At 48.7% G+C, this 21,151-nt stretch overlaps 10 protein-coding genes across 10 annotated transcripts; 8 read left to right on the top strand and 2 right to left on the bottom strand.

The window, feature by feature from the left end:
• Nucleotides 1-344: 344 nt before the first annotated feature.
• On the top strand, nucleotides 345-2,418 carry N7446_008737 (Leucine Rich Repeat domain protein; the record flags this gene model as incomplete). The annotated part of the gene is made up of 6 exons (XM_058517482.1): nucleotides 345-482; nucleotides 535-666; nucleotides 721-831; nucleotides 934-1,061; nucleotides 1,113-1,650; nucleotides 1,708-2,418. 6 exons carry the CDS (start codon nucleotides 345-347, stop codon nucleotides 2,416-2,418), a joined length of 1,758 nt encoding a protein of 585 aa, XP_058371128.1.
• Nucleotides 2,419-4,692: 2,274 nt separating this feature from the next.
• Nucleotides 4,693-5,784, bottom strand: N7446_008736 (uncharacterized protein; the record flags this gene model as incomplete). Its single annotated transcript, XM_058517481.1, has 2 exons — nucleotides 4,693-5,616; nucleotides 5,725-5,784. 2 exons carry the CDS (start codon nucleotides 5,782-5,784, stop codon nucleotides 4,693-4,695), a joined length of 984 nt encoding a protein of 327 aa, XP_058371127.1.
• A 430-nt stretch (nucleotides 5,785-6,214) lies between these two features.
• Nucleotides 6,215-7,064, top strand: N7446_008735 (uncharacterized protein; the record flags this gene model as incomplete). The annotated part of the gene is made up of 2 exons (XM_058517480.1): nucleotides 6,215-6,612; nucleotides 6,707-7,064. The coding sequence occupies 2 exons, from the start codon at nucleotides 6,215-6,217 to the stop codon at nucleotides 7,062-7,064; spliced, it is 756 nt and encodes a 251-aa protein (XP_058371126.1).
• A 316-nt stretch (nucleotides 7,065-7,380) lies between these two features.
• N7446_008734 (protein PET117) lies at nucleotides 7,381-8,011 on the bottom strand. The gene is made up of 2 exons (XM_058517479.1): nucleotides 7,841-8,011; nucleotides 7,381-7,783 (listed from the first exon to the last, which is right to left on the bottom strand). Exons 1-2 carry the CDS (start codon nucleotides 7,934-7,936, stop codon nucleotides 7,610-7,612), a joined length of 270 nt encoding a protein of 89 aa, XP_058371125.1. The 5' UTR covers nucleotides 7,937-8,011; the 3' UTR covers nucleotides 7,381-7,609.
• Nucleotides 8,012-8,065: 54 nt separating this feature from the next.
• N7446_008733 (uncharacterized protein) lies at nucleotides 8,066-8,989 on the top strand (the record flags this gene model as incomplete). The annotated part of the gene is made up of 5 exons (XM_058517478.1): nucleotides 8,066-8,215; nucleotides 8,264-8,302; nucleotides 8,360-8,393; nucleotides 8,528-8,628; nucleotides 8,683-8,989. Coding segments are annotated over 5 exons (492 nt in total), but the record flags the coding sequence as incomplete, so codon positions are not given.
• Nucleotides 8,990-9,538: 549 nt separating this feature from the next.
• N7446_008732 (esterase/lipase family protein) lies at nucleotides 9,539-10,111 on the top strand (the record flags this gene model as incomplete). The annotated part of the gene is made up of 5 exons (XM_058517477.1): nucleotides 9,539-9,558; nucleotides 9,618-9,700; nucleotides 9,747-9,987; nucleotides 10,048-10,057; nucleotides 10,106-10,111. 5 exons carry the CDS (start codon nucleotides 9,539-9,541, stop codon nucleotides 10,109-10,111), a joined length of 360 nt encoding a protein of 119 aa, XP_058371123.1.
• A 69-nt stretch (nucleotides 10,112-10,180) lies between these two features.
• Nucleotides 10,181-10,979, top strand: N7446_008731 (triglyceride lipase; the record flags this gene model as incomplete). Its single annotated transcript, XM_058517476.1, has 6 exons — nucleotides 10,181-10,250; nucleotides 10,302-10,340; nucleotides 10,398-10,527; nucleotides 10,575-10,811; nucleotides 10,861-10,895; nucleotides 10,954-10,979. 6 exons carry the CDS (start codon nucleotides 10,181-10,183, stop codon nucleotides 10,977-10,979), a joined length of 537 nt encoding a protein of 178 aa, XP_058371122.1.
• A 668-nt stretch (nucleotides 10,980-11,647) lies between these two features.
• On the top strand, nucleotides 11,648-13,692 carry N7446_008730 (arrestin (or S-antigen), N-terminal domain protein; the record flags this gene model as incomplete). Its single annotated transcript, XM_058517475.1, has 5 exons — nucleotides 11,648-11,860; nucleotides 11,932-12,045; nucleotides 12,094-12,306; nucleotides 12,353-12,922; nucleotides 12,973-13,692. 5 exons carry the CDS (start codon nucleotides 11,648-11,650, stop codon nucleotides 13,690-13,692), a joined length of 1,830 nt encoding a protein of 609 aa, XP_058371121.1.
• An 808-nt stretch (nucleotides 13,693-14,500) lies between these two features.
• Nucleotides 14,501-18,663, top strand: N7446_008729 (uncharacterized protein; the record flags this gene model as incomplete). Its single annotated transcript, XM_058517474.1, has 3 exons — nucleotides 14,501-14,853; nucleotides 14,917-17,253; nucleotides 17,301-18,663. 3 exons carry the CDS (start codon nucleotides 14,501-14,503, stop codon nucleotides 18,661-18,663), a joined length of 4,053 nt encoding a protein of 1,350 aa, XP_058371120.1.
• Nucleotides 18,664-19,273: 610 nt separating this feature from the next.
• On the top strand, nucleotides 19,274-21,142 carry nfr1 (putative AIF-like mitochondrial oxidoreductase (Nfrl); the record flags this gene model as incomplete). Its single annotated transcript, XM_058517473.1, has 3 exons — nucleotides 19,274-19,496; nucleotides 19,610-19,802; nucleotides 19,876-21,142. 3 exons carry the CDS (start codon nucleotides 19,274-19,276, stop codon nucleotides 21,140-21,142), a joined length of 1,683 nt encoding a protein of 560 aa, XP_058371119.1.
• Between the last annotated feature and the right edge of the window lie 9 nt (nucleotides 21,143-21,151).

The raw sequence follows: 21,151 nt of genomic DNA, 5'->3' as shown, positions 1-21,151 counted from the left end.
GTAAACACGGCAGTTTACGGCGTGGTTGGCAGGCCAAATGTGCAACTCTAGCGGAGTGATTCTGCCGTTTCTGCCTGAATTTGAAGGCAGAAATGGATCGGCAAATCAGGCTTCAAGCTTCAGAGCACTGTAGATCAATGCTGTACAGATCAGTTTTGCTAACGTCAATGTTATTGCAAATCTTATGTGTGTTCTAACTAAAGAGTCCATCCCCGTCAACACATGGGGCGTGCGGCTGAAATCAAGTGCGTGGGCATGAGGCTCTGATCAATCTCCTTCCCGCGTCTGCTTCACTCTTTATCTCCGCCCCACAGCTTCGCAACATCCCATCTCTCTCTTTCCCAATGACCTCAGGAATGCGCATAGGGCGCGGCCCCGAATCAAAGAGTATCGACCAAGAGAAATTAGCCTCTCTACAACGTGCTGGCCAGAAGGCATTCAAAGCCGGTGATTTCCAACACGCGCTCGAGTCCTTTACCCAGGTACGCCCTAGCTTGTTTACTTGATCGAACTAGCTATTAACAACTCAATTAGGCCTTGGCTGAGAATAAAGATGATATTGGACTGCTTGATCACCGCTGTGCCACTTACGGCAAGTTGCAGCAGTACAGTTTGGCTCGCAACGATGCTAGAGCTATGGTGAAACTGGCACCGACTGACGAACGTGTAAGATCTGCACGATCCGCCACTGGCGTATAAACCCTATACTAACAGATCCAGGGGTATCTGCGTTTGGGACAGGTCCTACGTCTGGATGGGAGCCCCGAGAAGGCCCTTGCTATTTATGAATATGCCCTGCAGAAGCTCCCAGAGGACAATCGAAGCCGCGATGTAAGTTTGCTTCCTATGCAAGTAAAATTGCATATCTCCGAGTCATGTCTTCTTTGACTTTGCACAACCATAAAATCCTCTTTCCCTGCTAACTGTGCTCAGACTCTGAGCCAATTGCTGAAGAAAGTGCAAGACCAACTTGCGGGAGGTAACCGACGCGATCCATTCACGGTGCTGCCATTAGAGCTTGCAGAATGGACCCTCAAGAGCTTCTCCTTCCAGGAGGTCGTGTAAGTATCCGCTTACTACATCTCGATTCGTCAGCTCATGCTCATATATAGGGGAATTCTACGTGTCTGCAAAGGATGGAACCGTTTTTTGAGAGGAATTCCAAGTCTTTGGATGGATGTAAATCTAACTGGAGCGCGAACACGCGTTCCCTGGACATCCGTTAGAAACTATATCCACCAATCCAAGGTGGCACTGACCCGTGCGAACATTCATAATATCGTGCCCGCAGCTACGCTCAAAGTACTCGACATGCTGAGCAGATGCCCCCATCTGGAACATCTAGAAGTCTGGGTTCCTCATGATAACCCACCGCAATTTTATGCCAAAATCTTGAATTTCAAACGCCTGAAAACTCTTGTCTGCTCAGACGTCGAGATTTCGCATGCATGTGTCGGGAAGATCTTGTCGGGTCTTCCTTTGCTCGAGAAGGTGGCGTTTTATAATATTTGGCAGACCAGACAGCATAGTGCCCCAGCCTGGCCAAAGCATCTCCCGAACTTGAAAAGCCTCACTATTGGCTCTTCACACCGTGATCCAACCAGACCGTTTATCCCATTCTCCTCGCTTGTGATTCCTAGACTAGGTTCGGTAAGTTTCTGTTTCTTTATCGCCCGACGTCAATACCTGTGCTTACCAGATTTGAAGATTGGACAGCCCGCTTATCCCAATTTAGAGGAGCTTCGACTTGTCTGGCACCCAGCGCGTTCCAAATCATTCAAATTTATCACCCTGGAACAAGGGGAAACTCTTCCGCCGCTTCGTACGCTGGAACTTCACGGCGCTCAAGTTCAACCCGACTTTTACGCCACGCTTCCCAAATCGCTCGAAAGCCTGCGGTGCTATGCGGGTTCAGTCGACAATTTCCCTCCAGGCATAAATATAATGAACGACGCTGAGAACGAGCTTCCCAACTTGACGACTCTGATATTCGACGATACGCCATGGGTCACCCTAGGTAATTTAACGTTATTCCTATGGGCCTCCAAAGCACCCATTACAACCCTTCACGTCAACTACTGTCACAACATCAGTGCCGACGATCTCATCAAAAATTTTATCGACGATCCCATGCAAATAAATCCAGCATTGAGCAAGATGACCAATCTTGGTATCGCCGGCATAGCGGGTATCGACGACACCAATGTCAAGCATATCTGCACAGCACTTCCAGGTCTGAAAATTCTTGAACTGTCCGAGACAAAGATCACTGGCTGTACGATTCGCATGTTGGCAGATTCCAAGAATGATGATTCTGCTATGGCGAAGCTCGACGGTGTGATTATCAAACGCTGTGATGGCGTAGATTCCGATGCGATTGACTATGGACGTAGCATGGGTCTCTTGATACTCACTTAATAAACTCGGTATAAAGAATGTGGGATGTATAAGGTTTGTCTTTTATTAGCTAGATTTGATAATACCGTGGTTGATTAGATTATTACTGCTACATGGACACGGCCATGCGGAAACCAAATTGACAACTGATATCTCTACCCTGATATTTCTACTGTGATCCTCCAAATGCATGAATTTGTTATTGGTCAAGGATGCAGATATGCTGTGTGAAAACCCTAGTGATGGATACTTCCGGTAAATGAGACCCTGAGGAGTCTCGAAGCAGGACTTGGAACCCATCACCTGTGGGAGTATATGCGGGGGTCTACTTACTATATTCACTAAAGAGCCTTATTGAAAGCCCATATATGTACTTGTATATATAGGTTTTTAGGCCGTGGCTGCGACTTGCCCGATTAGGTGCCGCCGCTTTATGAGGGCGCTCAGGGTCATGCTCACTGAGCATTTCTTAGTGTGGTCCCGGACAGACGCTAGGGCCTAGTATATATACCGCTACAACGTACAATCGGCGTTCCGATTGCTGTTATGATCTTTTGGCCGAGTGGCATAATGGGTCTTGTGTAATTCGTTAGGTGTGCGTGAGATTACATTCCCCCTTCACTTAAATGATGTGGATTTCTCATGGGAAGTCTCACATTATGCTATCTTCCTTTAGGCCTTTTTTTTTCCCCCCCAGCATGAGGGGACTGCGATGGTTGCAATGGCCTATATGGTCCTCTTTTTGGCACTCCACTTCGAATATCTCCAGTTGTGCTTTCTGGTCACTTAGACGCCTATTCCTTCCATTTCTACAACGGCAAAACGGGGAGGCGACCCTAACTCGCCTCGGCTGACGGCGAAGGGCTACAGTACGTCCCAAAACTTGTGTCACCACCTGCACTCTTCGATTGTTTCTCCTACCCTCGTTGCCAAGATACGCTAGCTCATATTAGAACAGCGTTGGAATCTCAATATTTCTGTATCGTCATACATACAAATAGCTTCCACAATGTATTACAAGGTTTGTATTTGACGACAGTATTGGGGTTCCACGGTGTTGGAAATAAGCAAATCAACCAGCCATGGTAATGTACGTAGGCATTATAGGTCATTCGACGAGAATCCTTTCCAGCCTCTTTGCTGCAGAGCCGTTTTGCGGGATAAGTTTCTTATCTCGATTTGTTCTGGATCATTCGGGCAGTCCCGAAAAGACACGTCCACTATTGCTCCATCGTCGCACGATGTAATTGCCAAATGTTCTAACATTTGTGGAAACCTTTCCTGTGTATTCCGCTCTGTCAATAGCCTATAATTCAAGACAATGTGTCAGATGCGCGAAGTGAAGTAGGGTTATTTGTTATCCCACGACTCAGTCTTACATTCGCTCCAGTATGACCTGCTTGTCGGCATTTTCTTTTTCCTTCTTAGCATCAAAATACTGCTACCTGCGAATCTCATCTTCTAGAGTTTTACGGTCCCATTCCGACTGAATCATGTTCTTAATTAGCTGTTCGAGGCTCAGAAATGCATCAGGCACGTCCTCGCAATCAAATCTAAATGAGTTTTCGTCCTCGTGAAATTTTGTAACAAACACATCGCCATACCAAAAAAATTTCCTCAAAAGGAACAGAGTCGATCCCTAAAAAGGACATTAGGTACTTGTTCGGCGGAAGATCATCATTTCGACACTAGTAGAAAAGATAATCCCCATTAAGTTCTGCTGAGGCTTAGTCCTTGACTGATATCCATCGGTAGGCGCGGTCGAAATTGGATTTACGCCAGTAAGTGCTCAAGTCAGGAATGCGAAAATTCACAGGCTCTGGGCCCGGGTAGTCGGTTAGACAGTCGTAAAAATTAATCAATTGATAATAGGCGGGATCTCCAGTGGCCGGAAACCGAATGCACAGCTTAGAGCACACAAACTCTTTTAAAGAACCAATCTCGCCTTCCGTACTACCTAGCGTTGTCCAGGACTCTGCTTCTCTCAATTTTGCATGTGCTCTTTGCCTCAGTGCTCCTCCCGCAACTATGATATTTGCCTCAGATTCTGCTTTTTTTGCTCGTTAGGTGCGAGGGATATCCTTGAGCTGCTGCTGCATTAACACCTAAATGTCTTAAAGAGCAGCAGATATATTGAATTGAACGCGAGGATAAGGAAGTGGATCGCTGCCTAGTGCGATATGCCAAATTGGGTAGACCGTGCCGTGGGAACCGCGTGTTTAGTAGAATCCTTAAGTATTCGTCCTCCTATCCTTGTAGCAGGTAAAGAGCTAGTAGCATAGCCAGCATGACAATCTACTGTGGCCACCCGATATACGGAAAAGGATTTGTGTTAGGGGGAATAGAACATTCGAATTGTAGAAGAAGCTGAAACTCAGCATGGCAGGTAGTCAATAAATCGGTCTTAGGACCCCAGAGCTCGTCAAGTTGGCGTTTCTGCGGTTGAGGAACTCGTTCCACTTTTATTAGGTCTTGAACCCGTCGGCTCAGTCGGCCCTTTTTCTGCCATCTGGCATTGGGTGGAGGGAGACAAGAAATGGTTACTGTTTCGAAAGATCGAAGCTCGATGGCGGTCTCCTTGAATGTCTCATATACAGATCTCAGGCGGCCTAAAAAGCGCACAGAGCGTCGAATCCTTTCACTCTGAGACGTCAGTCCATTCGGCATAGGCTCATGACGTAGCTGATAGGCAATCGATACGATACGTTCCAAAACCTCCGAGGGCATGCTGTCAGTCTTGTATTGTGCAGACAGTTGATACATTTCTTTTGCCAACAGAATCCCATCCGATTTCGCAATGAAGGCGGCAGCGAGGTCATTCTCAGATGAACTTTTGATTTGAGATACGTAGATACGTAGACGTTGCTTGTAGTAGCCGATGAGTTTCATCCACATATGATCCTTGTCGATGGCTGGTCGCTTCATGGTGGACGCGATGATTCTGATCCATTTCGTCAGACTATCTGCCAATTCTCCGTCTATCTTCATTCGCTTCATGTCTTCCTCTGCGTCGCTTCCAATCCCATTCTTTGCAACATATATAATCGGGTCACCGTGATCGATGACTAGGCCTGAGGCCGTCACATGGATGGCTCCGTTTTTCTTCGCTTTAGCCCTCCGTCGTTCATGACGTGGGATAGTTTTTTCTTGGGAAAATGTTTCGGCAATATGATCAAGAAATTTCGCTAGGAGTTGGTCCTTTGACGTAGAGCCTGAGAGCTAGTCCATTATTGTTGAATCATTTTCAGCTTCGAGACCCCATTCATCCTTGCTTGAAACGTTTTTAGTAGTAGTATGTTCCGGGATTTCCTGTGATCCTTGAGATACCGAAAGAAGAGAGGCCAGCGAGAGGAAGGTTATGTTATCAAACCCAAATATATTTGACATCTTTCAGAATTTGTTGAATATAATGGTAGTAAAGGACAGTCCAGCTCGATATTCGGAACGCGGTCGGTCTCCCAACCCCACCAGACGGCGGCTGGTGGGGTTGGGCGGCCACGGGGATTGGGCGCACGCCAGTTCCAAAGTGGAGATCGAGGTACTGTATGAAGGTCTCGAACGCAGGTTAATACACCCTGCCATAAATTCTGTGTACGAAACAATACAGATACCACTGACAAGGATACTCTGAAAAGCTGCTATAGGATTACCCCGAAGCCGGGATGGCGCTTATCCCACGCCACAAAGCTACCATGAGACCATCCGTCGGCACAAACTTGCTCCGACCACCTATATATTATCGCGCGTATTTCACATCCACTCACCAGTATACATGTTAGGAACCACGTGCTAATTTCCCTCCATCTATCCAAACAATATGCGAGTCCTCTTATTAGGAGCAACAGGTAGCCTCGGCTCCCGCATCCTATCAGCCCTCATAAAAAGAGGCCACACAGTCTCTGTCTTTGTCCGAAATCCATCCAAACTAGCACCAGGCGTTCACGATCAACTCTCCAGCATAGAGCGCGGGGACGCAACAAAGAGCGCCGAAATCAAAGAAGCCGCGATCCGTACCAACTGCGATGCTATTGTAAATTCAGCCGGGCTTGCGTCGGTCTCGCCTTGGGGTCGAAGTGATCTTCCTGAAATCGTTGAAGCGGTTCTCCGCGCTGCGCAGGAGATTGGTCGTGAGCGTGGGCATCCTTTGAGGGTTTGGTTGCTTGCCGGTCAGGGGCTTTTGGACATTCCTACTCAGAAGTATAGGCTTGTGGATTAGTAAGTGATGTCTCCGTTGTTGTGGTATTCCAGACTCACCATAGTTATCTGCCGGGGCTGGAAATCCGTAAGAGCTGGCTAACGAGACAATTAGTATCCACCTCTTCCCAGAACATAACTTGACATGGACGAAAGTTCAGGCCGTGCCTCGCGAGACCATTGCTTGGTCTGTCCTCTGCCCTGGAGTAATGAAGCCCTTGAGTTCGGTCACGTATCCGCTTGCTGATACTGCATCTGTGGAAAACCTGTTGATTTCTGCTCGTGTGCCGCCTGAATGGTCGCTCAAGTTTCTTGGCGTACCGGTGATTGGAGGGTATTTGAATCTCTTAAGCCAGGCTTTAGGCTATGGGACGACACTTGAAGATAATGCTGATTTTATTGCGTGTGATCTATTGGAGGCGGATAGTCCGTGGGTTTACCAGAAGGTAGGAGTTAAAGAGCGGAAGAAGTGATAGATAATATGCAAGAACCACAGATGTATATACTATTGGGACAGTCTGATGTGTAATTCACCAACTCGGGCAGTATCCCGTTTTGTGCATTGTTGTTTGGTGCTGATTTACCTCTCTTTCTTCGTCTTTTTTTTGCCCGTTTTGTAATGGCCAAGCTGAGAGATGCTTAATGGCAGTGCTCTGACTAGCAGATCTAGAAGACTCACTGCATACACCCACCATATAACATACCGAGAATGATATCTTAAAGTCCTAAGTATCCTAAGTATTAAAGTCGCAAGAAGATACCAAAGGGACAAAGCAAACATAGTAGAGAGAGGATTTCATGTTATATAGTACATATGAGGGTATATCTTACACCACAACATCAAAGTTTTGTACAGCATGACATGCATAGCCCAAAAACAATATAAACTCCTTGCTCACATGCATCGGCACATAGTCGATAATTGCAGACCACTGGTATAGTTGGAGCACATCAAGACCAACGCGAAGACGAATTGCCCGGATCGAAGCAGCGCGTGCGCCGCAGGTATTATTCCACCTCATGACCCCGGAATTGATTTTTGGTTGGGCGTATTTGAATCGCCCGTTGTGCTGGTCACTGTCTGGAGTTTGAGATACTCCTGCTCGAGGGCTTTTTGCATTTCGAAGTCCGCTTGACGTTCTAGTCGAAGACGTTGCTTTTCCATATCGCGTTCGACACCCTTGTGCATAGCCTACCGTCAAGGAAAATCAGTATCAAGCTATCCTCGCAGATTGAAGCTGTATCATACCGCCCTATCCGCTTCTTGTGCCCAGTGGACAAACCAGACAATACCCGCTGTGCCCAGGCCAGTGGCTGCCAATGTGAACTTTGATGCGCGAGACATGGCGTATGTATAATGGACCGGCCCAGCACGGAGGTCTAGCAAACAATGAATTCAACGACAATAATCTGGACTGACAGGTCTTGGATATGAGTCGGGGATTATCAGTTTATCGATCAGCCCAGGCGGTAGGTGGGGGCAGAACCCCCACCGCTTTGGGAGGCGCTGCGTGGCTCCGATCGACCTGGACTCGGAGCTCCAGACTCGCCGTTTAATTGTTCCTGTTCAGCGCCATCTCTTCTCTTTCCTACTTACAAAGCTGAGAGGTCTCGCGCAATTATGGTGAGTAACCTGCCTCGGAATTGGTGGTCAGTTACTAACGATGAGCAGTCGGCTCAGAACTCCGCGGGCATTCAGACCCTCCTCGATGTAGGTCTTGGTTGCATGTTGGCCGGAGCGGGGAGATACTAACCACACTACTGATAGGCTGAGAGAGAGGCTCAGAAGATTGTGCAGCAAGGTGAGTGCAATCCGCTTACCCCTCGTTGTTGCAGGCAGATACTAATACGTCACATCACGTTCAGCCAGAGAATGTACGCTATTGAACTTTCCGGTCACTCACTCGACCAAGCTAACCACCTTGCAAAAATACAGACCGCACAAAGCGGATAAGGGACGCCAAGGCAGAGGCCCAGAAGGAAATCGAGGAATACAAGAGCCAGAAGGAAGAGGAGTACAAGAAGTTCGAGACTGAGGTGAGAGATACCTCTAAGACTGTCGCCATATACCATATTGACTTGGATCTATAGCACTCGAGCGGATTTAAGAAGGCTGAAGATGATGCCAACAAGGAGACCGAAGCCAAACTCCAGGAGATTAAGGACGCTGGCAAGAAGCAGGGCGACAAGGTTGTGGCGGATCTCCTCCGCGTGACAACCGATGTGAAGCCCGAGGTGCCCGAGAAGATTAAGGCATAATGTAGATATTTTTGTTATTTCTTTACTCGTCGCGGTGATGATGCGCTTGCGTGGCTGTTCATCGATATCCAAGTTTCGGACAATATTATTTCATTTTGGTTTCCCTCAGCGCTGTGGGCAGTGAATCAATCTGTCTTTCCATGATTTTGCTTTCTTGCAACCTTTGTAGATCGTAGTCCTGGTCAAGGGCTGCAAATGTTCTTGTAATTCACCATGAGGTATCAGTGCAGTCTCAAATTAAGCATGCTAGTCTTGATATTTCCCTGTTTGATTCGGCGTTTGAGCTTCAAACCTGTTGCGATTAACTGCATCCAACGCCCTACATATATTGCTAAGTAGTTTAGTCCTTCGATTGCAAAAGGAATAGGGAAAGTAGTTGTAGTCGGACTGCGGAGTATACAATTGTCACGATTTGTCCTGTCTCCACCCAATTGGAGATGTCAATGACTCTGTATTTCCATTACCCCTATTTCCTGCTATTTAGGGGGTCCATTCTAGTTACATAAGCTATGCCGGTCGGATCATCTATAGACCCGGTTTCATGCAGTATTCGTACGATATTTGTGACAACAATGTTCTGCCTGAGGCAACCTATATTTGTTTCCCGTGCGTCATTCTGCGCGGGAGCTTGATCGCCAACCTATCTACAAACGAGTGAAGACAATGAGACATGCAGTTCGAATACCGAATGCACTTAGGCGGCCATCGGTAGCATATTCACCATATGTATACTCAAACAACAGATGGTATCATGCATCCCCATACAGATCCAGACCCAGTCTTGAGCCGCGCCTAGAGGATCATGGCAGAGTGATCCACGATGAATACTCAGTGATCCGAGATAAATATGGTAAGTAAACCCCAATGAATCTCTAAACACCTGTTAACGAGGGTAGCTGCCCCCAAATACCCCGTAGTTCTCGCCCATGGCCTGCTCGGGTTTGATGAATTGCGTTTTGCTGGCCGATACCTTCCCGGCGTCCAATACTGGCGCGGAATCAAAGAGGCCCTGACAGCGCGAGGAATTGAAGTTATTATTGCTACGGTACCTCCATCAGGATCTATTGAAGCCCGAGCAGAAGAATTGGCCCGAGATATTGAACTCGGTGCGCGTGGGAAAGATGTTAATATTATTGCGTATGTTGAGCCCTTCATCTATGCATATTGATTGATATATACTGACTGGTCCTCTTATAGACATAGCATGGTGAGACCTCTCATTCGCGTGAACAGAGTTGATGCTTATATTGAATAGGGGTGAGATTGAAACCGAAAGTCCCTCCGAGATATGAGCTAATGAGGAGGTTAAAGTGGTCTTGATTCACGATACATGATCAGTCGAATTCGACCGGAGAAGTTTAAAGTCTTGTCACTTACTACTATTGCATCGCCACATCGAGGTTAGCATTATGCCCAGGAACGAGACAGCTTTATGCTGACATTTCTGCTAGGTTCATCCGTGGCAGACTATGTATTTGACCAAATTGGAGGTCTGTAAAATACACTCCTACAACTCACTAGCTACTGACAATCATCTTTCTGAACAGCTGAACGACTACCACAAATCTACTACGCTCTCAACCGACTAAATGTCGAAACAGGCGCATTTGGACAACTGACTAGAAAATACATGACCGAGACCTTCAACCCCAATGTTCCAGATATAGAGGATGTCAGGTAAGTTTGATGATACTTACATCTATGACATCTACTTATAATTCCAGGTATTTCTCCTATGGCGCAGCATTTGAACCAAGTATCTGGTCCGCCTTCCGGATGTCCCATCGAGTTCTCGCCAGCATAGAAGGACCAAACGATGGCCTAGTCAGCGTTTCCAGCAGCCGCTGGGGAGGTGAATCAGGATACAAGGGAACTCTAATGGGCGTGAGCCATCTGGACCTAATCAACTGGACGAACCGCCTAAAGTGGCTGGCCGGGGAGGTGACAGGCAACAGACGAAAGTCGGTAGACAGCAACGTTATTTTTGAAACTAGGCTGATCTTTCTGCAGGTTCAATGCTATTGCATTTTACTTGGACATTGCAGGTATGTGTTGGCATCTGAGTGGATTAGTCGACACAAGCTTATTAACTTGGCTACCTAGACATGCTGTCCAAAGAGGGACTTTGAGCCCTTCTGTCTAGTCGCAATTGTGGATATATTTGGATTGTTCTCAGCCCTGCTGTGGCTTGAAGTTACAGCGGATCGGGTGTTCGGATACGTTTGATAGTGGAAATCTTGGTGCCTGGAGCGAGTTCACGATACCACTTGCTTGTTTGTACTAAATTAACCATGAACATATTGTTGTATGCGATATAGATTCAACAGCTCGATTGAATAGATATGATTCTTTGAAATAGCTATGTTGTAGATATGCGTGTTGTAGTGATGCTATGTAGCTATATGGAACGAGTCTTGAACCGCCAAGCTTATACTTTCTGGGGCGCGGAATTAGTCCTTTGGATGTGAATTGTGGCTGTGACCCTGAGGCGCAGCATAGATCCCTGATTTCAACTCTTATACATTTCTGCCAAAGTTCTAAAAAGTCCCATACTGTTATTCTTGGCAATCAGTTGATCTGCGAACGTTCACAACGTCATTTCGGGATCCTCGCATATAATCCGCATTCCCCCCATCTCACATCCCACCTCACCGCGCCGAACCTCACCTCACCCGACCGTCCCGACAATTGACCATTGTCGCGTGTTTCTTCGGCAACCGCTGATCAAAATTTGAGCCTCCGAGGGTCATCACCAACCGAATAGAGTGCCCCGCCTGGGCCCGGGCGCTCCGCCGCCATGTCCGCAACGATCGTGCTAGACAGCCGCCACACCCATTACACGAATCTTGACTTCTTGACGGGCAAAGTCTTGCTACAGCTACCGACAGAGGCAGCTATTGGGGGAATACAGGTCAAATTGGAGTGTGAGAGTCGCACTCGCCTATCCGGTCCAAGGAACCCTCAAAATGTGCACTCGGATAAAAAGAGGACGGAGCTGGAGGTCCACAAGGTATGATGCTCTGGTCATCGTCTGCCCATGGAATACAATCTTGGTGGAGCATTGGCTGATCGGGGATGCAGATCTTGTACAAAGTGGCCACCGTCTTTCCCACGCCGGCTGTGATGCAGCATGGCTCTCCTACAACTTCATATACCTTTGCTGCTGGGTCATACGAGTATCCCTTCCAGTTCAAAGTAAGCCAACTTCATTTTTCAATAGCGAATAGCTCTAATGTCGGCTAGTTTCCCTTTAATAATTCATGCAGCAGCCACAACAGCATGCTCACCAATCTAAATTTCACCGGGTTGAAAGTCGAGGTGGCTAAAGATACCAACCGACATGTCAGGAAAACTCTTCCTCCTTCCCTAAGTGGATTCCCTGGCGAGGCAGATATCAAGTACTACGTCAAGGCCACAATCATTCGACCGCAATTCTACAAAGAGAACATCAGAGCGGTAAGTGCGATGCTGGATTAGCTGCTTCCATTCGCTAATTTGTCAGATCGTTCCTCTTAATTTCCTACCCATCGAGCCACCAAGAACTGGGAACCCCAACGAGGAAACCTATGCCAGACGACAACATCAATTCTCCAAAATTCAAAGTGGCACCAAGAAGAAGAGCATCTTCTCAAAGGGCCCATCTGCACTCAAAGAGATCTATGCAGAACCGCCCCGTGTCTCTGTTGATGCTCGACTCCCGCATCCATCTATTCTCACTTGCAACGAACCTGTTCCGCTCCGTCTCTTGGCTAGAAAACTGACTGAGACGTCGGACACAATCTTCCTCCAGATGTTGCAGATCGAGCTAATTTCTTATACAAAGATTTTAGCTCATGATCTTACTCGCACTGAAAGTAATTCTTGGGTCCTCATGAGTCGCAGCAATATGGGAACACCGCTAGGCCAGCCGGAAGATGCAGTTGGGACTGATTGGACTATTGATTCAAACCTGTGGAATCGTGTCCCATTACCTAACTCGGTAGCGCCATCATTTGAGACATGTAACATTGAAAGGAGCTACGAATTGGAGATTCGAGTTGGCTTGACCCATGGAAATGCTCGAGAGATGAAGGTATGTTTAATCACCCACCGACAAACTGTCTTTGGCTGACTATAGCGCAGCCTCAACTCATTGTGCTTCCCTTGCGCATGCCTGTCAGAGTATTCTCCGGAATTGCTCCTCCCCAAGCTCTCCTGGATGCAATGGCAGCAGCATCTCTCCAGCCAGCATCTTCCAAACAAAAACCTCACCCTAGCATACCAACAGGAACCGGAGACAGTCGACCACCCATACCTCCACGACCCACAGGCGAGCCTGTACCCGTCAATTCTGGCGACGTGTACGACGATGCACCGCCAAGCTATGAGGATGCCATGGCAGACCACTTGAGCCCAGTGGACGGGCCACGCCGCGAGTATCACCCACCCGATGCTTCCTCTTCCTCCCGGACTTCAGTGGAATCTGGAGCTGATGCCAAGCCCGCAGCCCCAATGGGTAAGAATTCAGAGGACGGGCCCGCGGCAGAAGGATCCTCGGCGCCCCGTCGTCGAGACAACCGTTCTTCCTCGGAATCCTTTGATATGCTACCCACCACCCCACCGGAATCCCAGTCTGGATCACCGCCCGCCTCGCCTGTGAGACGGTCTCAGAGTATTATGAAGGTTCCCCGGAACACTGTTGATGAAGAGAGCCCACCGCAATATGAACCTGTCGCTGAAAACCAGCTCAATGCGCCCCCGGCCGTGGAACGCCGTCCTTCGCGGAATAACCTCCGTCCTATGAACTTGGGTGTTCCCAGTCGGAAACCTGTGCCACGAAGCTCGAATAGTGGTGCAAAATAGACATCAGCTTTTCAAACCGTGTCATGATGGATACCGCAGTGAATGGCTGTTGACCTCTACCATTCCCGCTGGATGGACTTAAGTGATGTGCTATTTTGATTACATTACCCCAATATCGCTCAATATCGCTTGGATCGATTTGAATTCACCATTCCCCCCTCGTTCGTCCAGCTTCATTACTGGACTGTTTGCGAACCGAACTATCCCAGTCTGCTTAATACATCGGGGAAGTTGTGAACAAGCTCCCACTCCACACTTCTGGCTGGTTTCATAGGCCAGTCATGGCGTCCATGGGGATATCTCTCCTTTGACCTTCAACTATACCCCATTATTTAGGTTGAGCCATCATTAAAATGCATAATAGGCGAAGGCGTTTTCGAGACATCCACATTATCCTTGGTCTATAGTATTTATTCATGCCGTTTTCTATAACATAATGACTAGAATCATGCAAATAAATGTAAATCATCCTCAAACTACCACTGTTATTGTGTAACGTTAGTCTGTATAGATGGAAGATCTACAGAACTCTAGAGCGACGTGCGCTAATCCCAAAACGGCTAGCTTATCCTCCACGCGATTGAGCTCCATCTTCTGATCAACAGCTCCCTCATTATTCCAGATTCCTAACCTGCGTATGGAATGCCAAACGTCAAATTTTGATCCAAATTGATATCTCAATCCATTCGAACCAACTGGACCGACTCCGACCCGAACAAATCCCTCCGACTTCCCGACCTGAAAACTTCGAAGCTCAAAAATCGAGTCCTCACCGCGTCAATGATTTAGCTTGAGATACTCACCCACCATGCGTCTCCACCTTGTTATATCGCGTCATGGCCTACCGGCTACGCGCATCCTCTGGACGACGACTTCGTCTACTTCCGTGTTAGGCGAATATGGTACACGGCGCGCGGCATCGGCTGCCGCTGTCGCATCTTCTCGCACCCCCAACATCGCGTTTTCCAACGGCGGATACACGGTCGCACAGCTGCTCGAGGATGTCAATGAGGTTGTCCCACTAGAGACAGAACCTAATTTGTTTGATGCAGAGTTCAGCGGTCAATGGGGGTTGGAAGATTATGTTGTTGAGGTTGCTGGCTCGGAGTGTCTGCACTTTATGGAGGTCGAAGGCCTTTTCCGCGATGGAGATGAAGTTGTGTCAGTGCCCCTATCTCCTCTATTGCGTTGATGTCTTGTAATGGTTTACTGACTTCTCTGCAGTATCCGCGCTCTTCAACTCGCAGACCTTCGGGCAAGACGTCTATGTGGTCGTCATCAAATCGCAGCCGATGGCAAGCATCTCATTGATGGCGTGCCTTTCGGCTCACCCTTTTTGAAGAGAACCTCTTCTACACGACCTGCCATTACTATCCCCCCAAGGAAGAAGCGGCGTACCGTCTTTTCTGGGTGGGATCACGTCCCAGAGATCCAGAATGATGAGGCAAATGCCGATGAGGAAGAAGATCGGGACTGGTTACCCCCCACTGACACCGGGTTTGGGAAAGAACTTTCCATCATGCCCGCCGAGCATGAAGAGTCCATGGGAACTGTGATCCGTCACCCCATTGATCACTCCGTAGAGACAGACAGCGAAGCAGTGCTGTCCGAGCTTGAAGAAGATGAATTGGAGAGCGAGCTTCAGGCCTTGAAAGAAGACTTCGAAGAGCCTTCTCAATTTGTTGATATCAGGAATCAGACTCGCACTGCCAGTGGCAACCCGCTACGTGCTGCATCCACAACCAAGCGACCAACTTCGTCTGATAGCCTTCACAAGGGATCATTGCTCGCTCCTTCGTCTCTTTCCAGCAAGCGATCCCGCGCAGATGACTCGTCCCCGAGAACCTCGAAAGCGGTGAGGTTCAATAAGGGTGATGACAAGCTGCCCGGTATCCCGCAACCTCAAGCTCCAGAAACTATCGCTGTTTCATCCGACTCTGAATCAGCCATGTCATCATCATCGTCAGACAGTGATTCCGACGATTCGTCTTCGAGTGAGGAGGAATTATCCAAACCTGATGCGCTACCTGATGCGGATTCATCATCGAGCTCATCGGACTCAAGCTCGGACTCGGAATCGGACTCGGATTCAGAGTCAGACTCAGACGCAGAGGAGGAGGAAAAAGAAGAAGAAGTCCCTCCACCACCTGAAAAAGTTCAGCCACCAGCTGTAGCTGGCGCACCATTCCAGGGATCTATGCGCACCAAGAAGAGCAACAATCGCTTTAAGCTACGCCGTCGTCTGTCCAAGTTGAAGGAGATGGGAGCTTTACACAAAGATGCAAACTTCGAGGAGCTTCGGGAATGGGAAGAAAACAATGGTGGCTGGTACGTTCCGCAATCTAGTGACGTGGCACCACCTACTCAATATCTCGAGAAGTCCACCAAGAAACAGAAAAAAGAAGAAGAGAAGAGAGATTTCGAAGCCAAGCGCCAGAAGCTGCTTCGAGATCTCGCGTCGGGCAATGGAATTAACGTGGATGAGACTTCGGAAAAGGAAAATATCCCGCCGTACGCGCCAAGTCGTGCACCGGATGTTGCAGCGCCCGTAGCCGTCACAGAGGAACCTGAAGAAGAGCCAGAGAAAGCATCAAGCCGACGTACCCTTGATATTGCCAGCTCACGACGCATGCTCTTTGGATCCCTTGGAATGCGAACTCCGAAAACCAAAAAAGATGAAGAAGAAACGCGGAGAAAGCTTGCTGCCAAATTCAGTGCAACCGGCAAGAAGCCAGCACCAGTGACCCAGGAGCAGGCTGAAGAGGTGGAAGTGGGTGAGGATGAATCCGATGGTGATTGGCAGAACAAGCTCGTTGTCCGTGCTGTCGAATGTGTCTATCCCGAAATAGAGTTGACTTCTCCTCCTTATCCGTTCGTCCAGCGCTGGGACCAGGAAGCCAATGCGTTGATCCGCCAGGCTAAAGGCACGAACAAGAAGCGCAAGAGAAAGCAGCGGGTTCAAGTCTACGACGGCGATGAAGAGTATGACGAGGGAAATGAAGATTATCACGGCTATGAAGGCTACGACGGATACTATCAGGGCGGAAACGACAGTTACTGGCCAGGTGAAGGCGACGGCGATGATCAACTCAACTATGATGACGCCGAAGCCGAACCAGCTGAGACCGCCGATACACCTGAGGACCTTCCCGAACTCCCTGATGACGTGAACACTGTCCCTGTTTTGAACGAGAAAGAGTTGAAGAAGGGGGCAATCATTGCTTTCCGACAACTCGAAATGTCTAAGGATACAAACTGGCAGCCCAGGATGTCCGAGTACCGAGTGGCAGAAGTGATAGAGTCTCCCAATGAGGAGGGCACAATCTCTGTACGACTGGCAAAGCGTGACCGACGACCGGCACCAGAGTTATCAGAGGATGACTACGACGAGCCCCGTCAATATGACAAGTTTGAAATGCCAGGCTTTGAAGATGACGAGGGGGAGGACGATGGCCATCGCGAGGTCTCATTTTCAGAACTCAACTACCCAAAGCTCCTACAGGCTGCAGCACACTCTGGGGCCGAATCTGGGAATCAGAACAATGCTCGAGAAGGCAGCATGTCAGTCAATTAACCTCTGATTTGTGGCTCGCGCTTACTTGTCCAAGTGTCTCTGTAGTAGCAGAATCGGTGCCGAATGCCCAAGTAACTCTGCCGCCTGACATGGACGTTGACATCGATGTTGACGAAACCACCTTCGTCACCATCGGCAACGAAGTCAGCCATATTCAATCGCCTCGTCGATCTCCTGGACTTCCCGTCGAGCCGCCCGCTATGGAAACCCTTGACGAAGTGACCGTTCCCCAGATCCAGGTCCAGAACGGATCAGATGAACGCGGCGTTACTCCTCCAATCCCGTCTCCTTCTTTCACGGGCTTCCACTCTGCTCGATCTTGGCAACCAGCGACCCCAGGGTTGACTGTCACGGCTGAAAATGGCAATCTCGAGGGCCATACTCTTGTCGGAGGTGAAACGCCATCTGCCCTAGCCAACCCAGAAGAAGATCCTTCTTATTTGTCTTTTTTGTCAGCCAATCAGTCTTTCGCGGATACCTCTATGGATCTGGAGCAAGAGCCTGAGTCTGAACAGGAGCAGGGGCAGGAGCAGGATCGCCAGATTGTCAATGATAACCCTATGCCACCTGCTGAGTCTGGAGGGAGCGGCCCTCAATCTGGATCCCTTCTTTCTACTATTGGCATGAGTGGTGATGGTGCGGGTGATTCATTGGTTGCGATAAAATCGACTGTGGGGGACCATGATGTTGGCCCGACTAGCTCTGCGCAGTCGTGGAAAGATCTTCTGAATAACTTAGGAAGAAGCCCGCTGAACTCAGAGGAAGAGGATGTGAATGAGGAGTATGGAAGTGATGAGGACGAAGATGAAGACGAAAACAACAATGATGTAGTTGAGGAAGATGAAGAGGAAGAGGAAGCGGATGAAGATAAAAATGAAGACGGTCCATCGCCCCAGGAAAACTATGGAGCAGATGGGAGTCACGATCAAATGCAGGAGGACGGTATGGAGCCCTCCAACCTCGAGCTTCACCTCGGCTACGAATCTCCATCACCATTACGCTCGAGCTCTCCCAAGCCACCACCGAGTGCCCAGAAGGAAGCTGAACAGAAACCAGAGCAATCCCCTCCCTCTCTCCAAACAGAACCTCCAGCCGCCTCCACACGTCTGAAACTCTCCCAGCGATCCCGTGGATCTGGCTCGGCATCCCAAATCCCCGCCTCACAAAAGTCAGAAGTGATCGATCTTACCTCTAGCACCCATGCAACCCCCGAGCCCGAGCACGAGCCCGAGAACTCTGGTGCACAGTCTCAATCTCAGTCCCAGTCTCAGTCTCAGCGCTCCAGATCCCTAGGTCAGATGACCAGAGCTTCTACGGGAACGGGCCGACTGCAGCAGATGACGGAAGTGAGCATTAGCCCGTCTAGAAAGAAGCGACGGTCGTCACGGAAATTCTAGGCTCTTTTACTTGCATCTTGACTATCTGCTATCACAGTTATGGATAACGTGAATTTTGTTTACCTGTATATGTATGGATGCAGAGCGACGGCGTCCAGGAACTGCACACTCATTTTATTGCCTGGATATAACTTTCTTTTATTTCAAATGAACAAATACTTGATGTACAATACTTGATGTACGTTGTCATAGATCAGGATTTGGTGACAAAACCCCACGTGTGATTGGCTGAGTGTATCGTCGACGTGATGTCATGGTGTCTGTATACTTCAACTCAGTCAATGAATATTTGAGCAATTGAACATTTAAGCAATTGTTGTGATACTATATACTACATTACTATAAGATAACAATTCTTCCAGTCTATTTAAACATGTCCTTCAAAAGGACATACCCCTACCTCCCCAAACGCCTGTCCCAGACAAGTCGGTGTAGAAGCCATTGGGCCTGTCATCTCTCGTCATCGAGACATACGTTCTCACCCCGCACGAGTGGCTCGCATTTGTCTTTATCTTTATCTTTATCTTCTTCCTCTTCTTCTTCCTCTTTCTTTCCCCGATCTACCCTAACTACATCCTTTCCAAAACATCTATCTACATCTACATCAGCAATGGCACAGGAATACAAATTGAAGGATCTTACCTCCTTTGCCTCTCTCAACTTTCTTGATAAGATTGAGGCCGAGATTGAGGGCATTCCAGATGGAAAAGTCCTCCTTGTCAAGCTTGATGATAAGGTGCATGCCCTCTCTCCTCGGTGCAGCCATTATGGCGCGCCTCTGAAGAATGGCGTTGTTACTAGTGATGGCAGGATTACCTGTCCCTGGCATGGGGGTGAGTTTCTATTCTTTAATGCCTGGTCTTCCTTGGGTTCTGTTACAAGGGAAAGAAGGGGGATGGCAGAATGCGAAGAGATATAAATAACTAACACTATATACTCCGTACAGCCTGTTTCAATGTCACGACTGGTGACGTCGAAGATGCCCCAGCACCCAATGCCCTGAACAAATTCGAGGTCTTTGAAAAAGAGGGCGCAGTCTACATTCGTGCTAGAGAGGAAGATGTCAAAGCGGGACAACGCAACCCCGTGGTAAAGTGCAGCGTCACAAAGCCTGAAGAGAAGGTCATTGTCGTTGGAGGGTAAGTAATCCCCATATATCTATATCCATATCCCTTCAAAACTTATACTCAACAACATACTAACACCAAACAGCGGAAGTGGAACCCTCGGCCTAATCCAAGCTCTCCGCGAACTGAAATACCCCGGCCAGATAACAATCATCACACGAGAACCATACCTAATAATCGACCGAACAAAGCTCTCCAAAGCTCTTATCGCCGACCCAGCCAAGATCCAATGGCGTCCACGAGAATGGTACACTGAAGCCGCCATAGAAACCCTAACGGACGAAGTGACCTCTGTCGACTTCGAGGCCAAATCCGTCTCCACAAAGTCTGGCAAGAACCTTACCTACACAAAACTAGTCCTGGCAACGGGTGGCATCCCACGCACGCTCCCACTCCCAGGCTTCAAAGGCGAATTATCAAACATCTTCACGCTGCGCGGTATAAAAGACGTGCAAGCAATCCTAGCCGCAACCAACGCAGAAGAAAACAAGAAGAAGAACATCGTGGTAATCGGCAGCTCCTTCATCGGCATGGAAGTAGGCAACGCCCTCTCAAAAGATCACAATGTTACAATCGTCGGCATGGAATCAGCCCCAATGGAACGAATAATGGGCACGCAAGTCGGACGAATCTTCCAACAAAACCTAGAAAAAAACAACGTCAAGTTCTACCTAAACGCCGGCGTGGAAAAAGCTACTCCGTCACCTTCAAACCCATCATCTGTCGGCGCAGTCCATCTCAAAGATGGGACTTCTCTCCCTGCAGACCTGGTAATCCTAGGCGTGGGAGTCCGTCCAGCAACCGACTTCCTAGAGTCAAACAAAGAAATCACGCTCGAGAAAGACGGCTCGATAAAAACGACCGCGCACTACCTCGTCGACTCCCCACATAAGCACATCTCCGACTCCGTCTTCGCTATCGGCGATATAGCAACATACCCCTACTACGGTCCCGGCTCGTCAGCCAACGGCAGTCCAATCCGCATAGAACACTGGAACGTAGCCCAGAACTCCGGACGAGCCACCGCACGCGCGATAGTGCATGCACTCCACTCGCCGATTTCATCGCTTCCACCGAAGAGATTCATTCCAGTGTTTTGGTCGGCGCTTGGTGCGCAGTTGCGGTATTGTGGGACTGGGGCTGTAGCTGGGGGGTATGATGATGTTGTATTCCGGGATGCTGGGGACGGGAAGTTTACTGCGTTTTATACGATGGGCGAGGTTGTGGTTGCTGTTGCTACCATGGGGGTTGATCCTGTTATGTCGAAGTCGGTGGAGTTGATGCGGGCTGGGAAGATGTTGGGGAAGGCAGAGGTGAAGGCGGGTGGGGATGTTTTGAGTGTTAACTTATGAGGGTGTGAG

The sequence above is a fragment of the Penicillium canescens genome, assembly GCF_028828765.1.
Source record: "Penicillium canescens strain IBT 15451 chromosome Unknown utg000005l_segment0_segment0, whole genome shotgun sequence".
Classification (NCBI taxonomy): domain Eukaryota; kingdom Fungi; phylum Ascomycota; class Eurotiomycetes; order Eurotiales; family Aspergillaceae; genus Penicillium; species Penicillium canescens.
This window is presented reverse-complemented; position numbering and strand designations above follow the sequence as displayed.

What these genes read in the sequence shown, in the direction of transcription:
- N7446_008734 (XM_058517479.1), bottom strand. Translation starts at nt 7,936, where the DNA reads ATGTCTCGCGCATCAAAGTTCACATTGGCAGCCACTGGCCTGGGCACA. An exon ending in CACAAGAAGCGGATAGGGCG is followed by an intron (nt 7,784 to 7,840) that starts GTATGATACAGC and finishes CCTTGACGGTAG; the next exon opens with GCTATGCACAAGGGTGTCGA.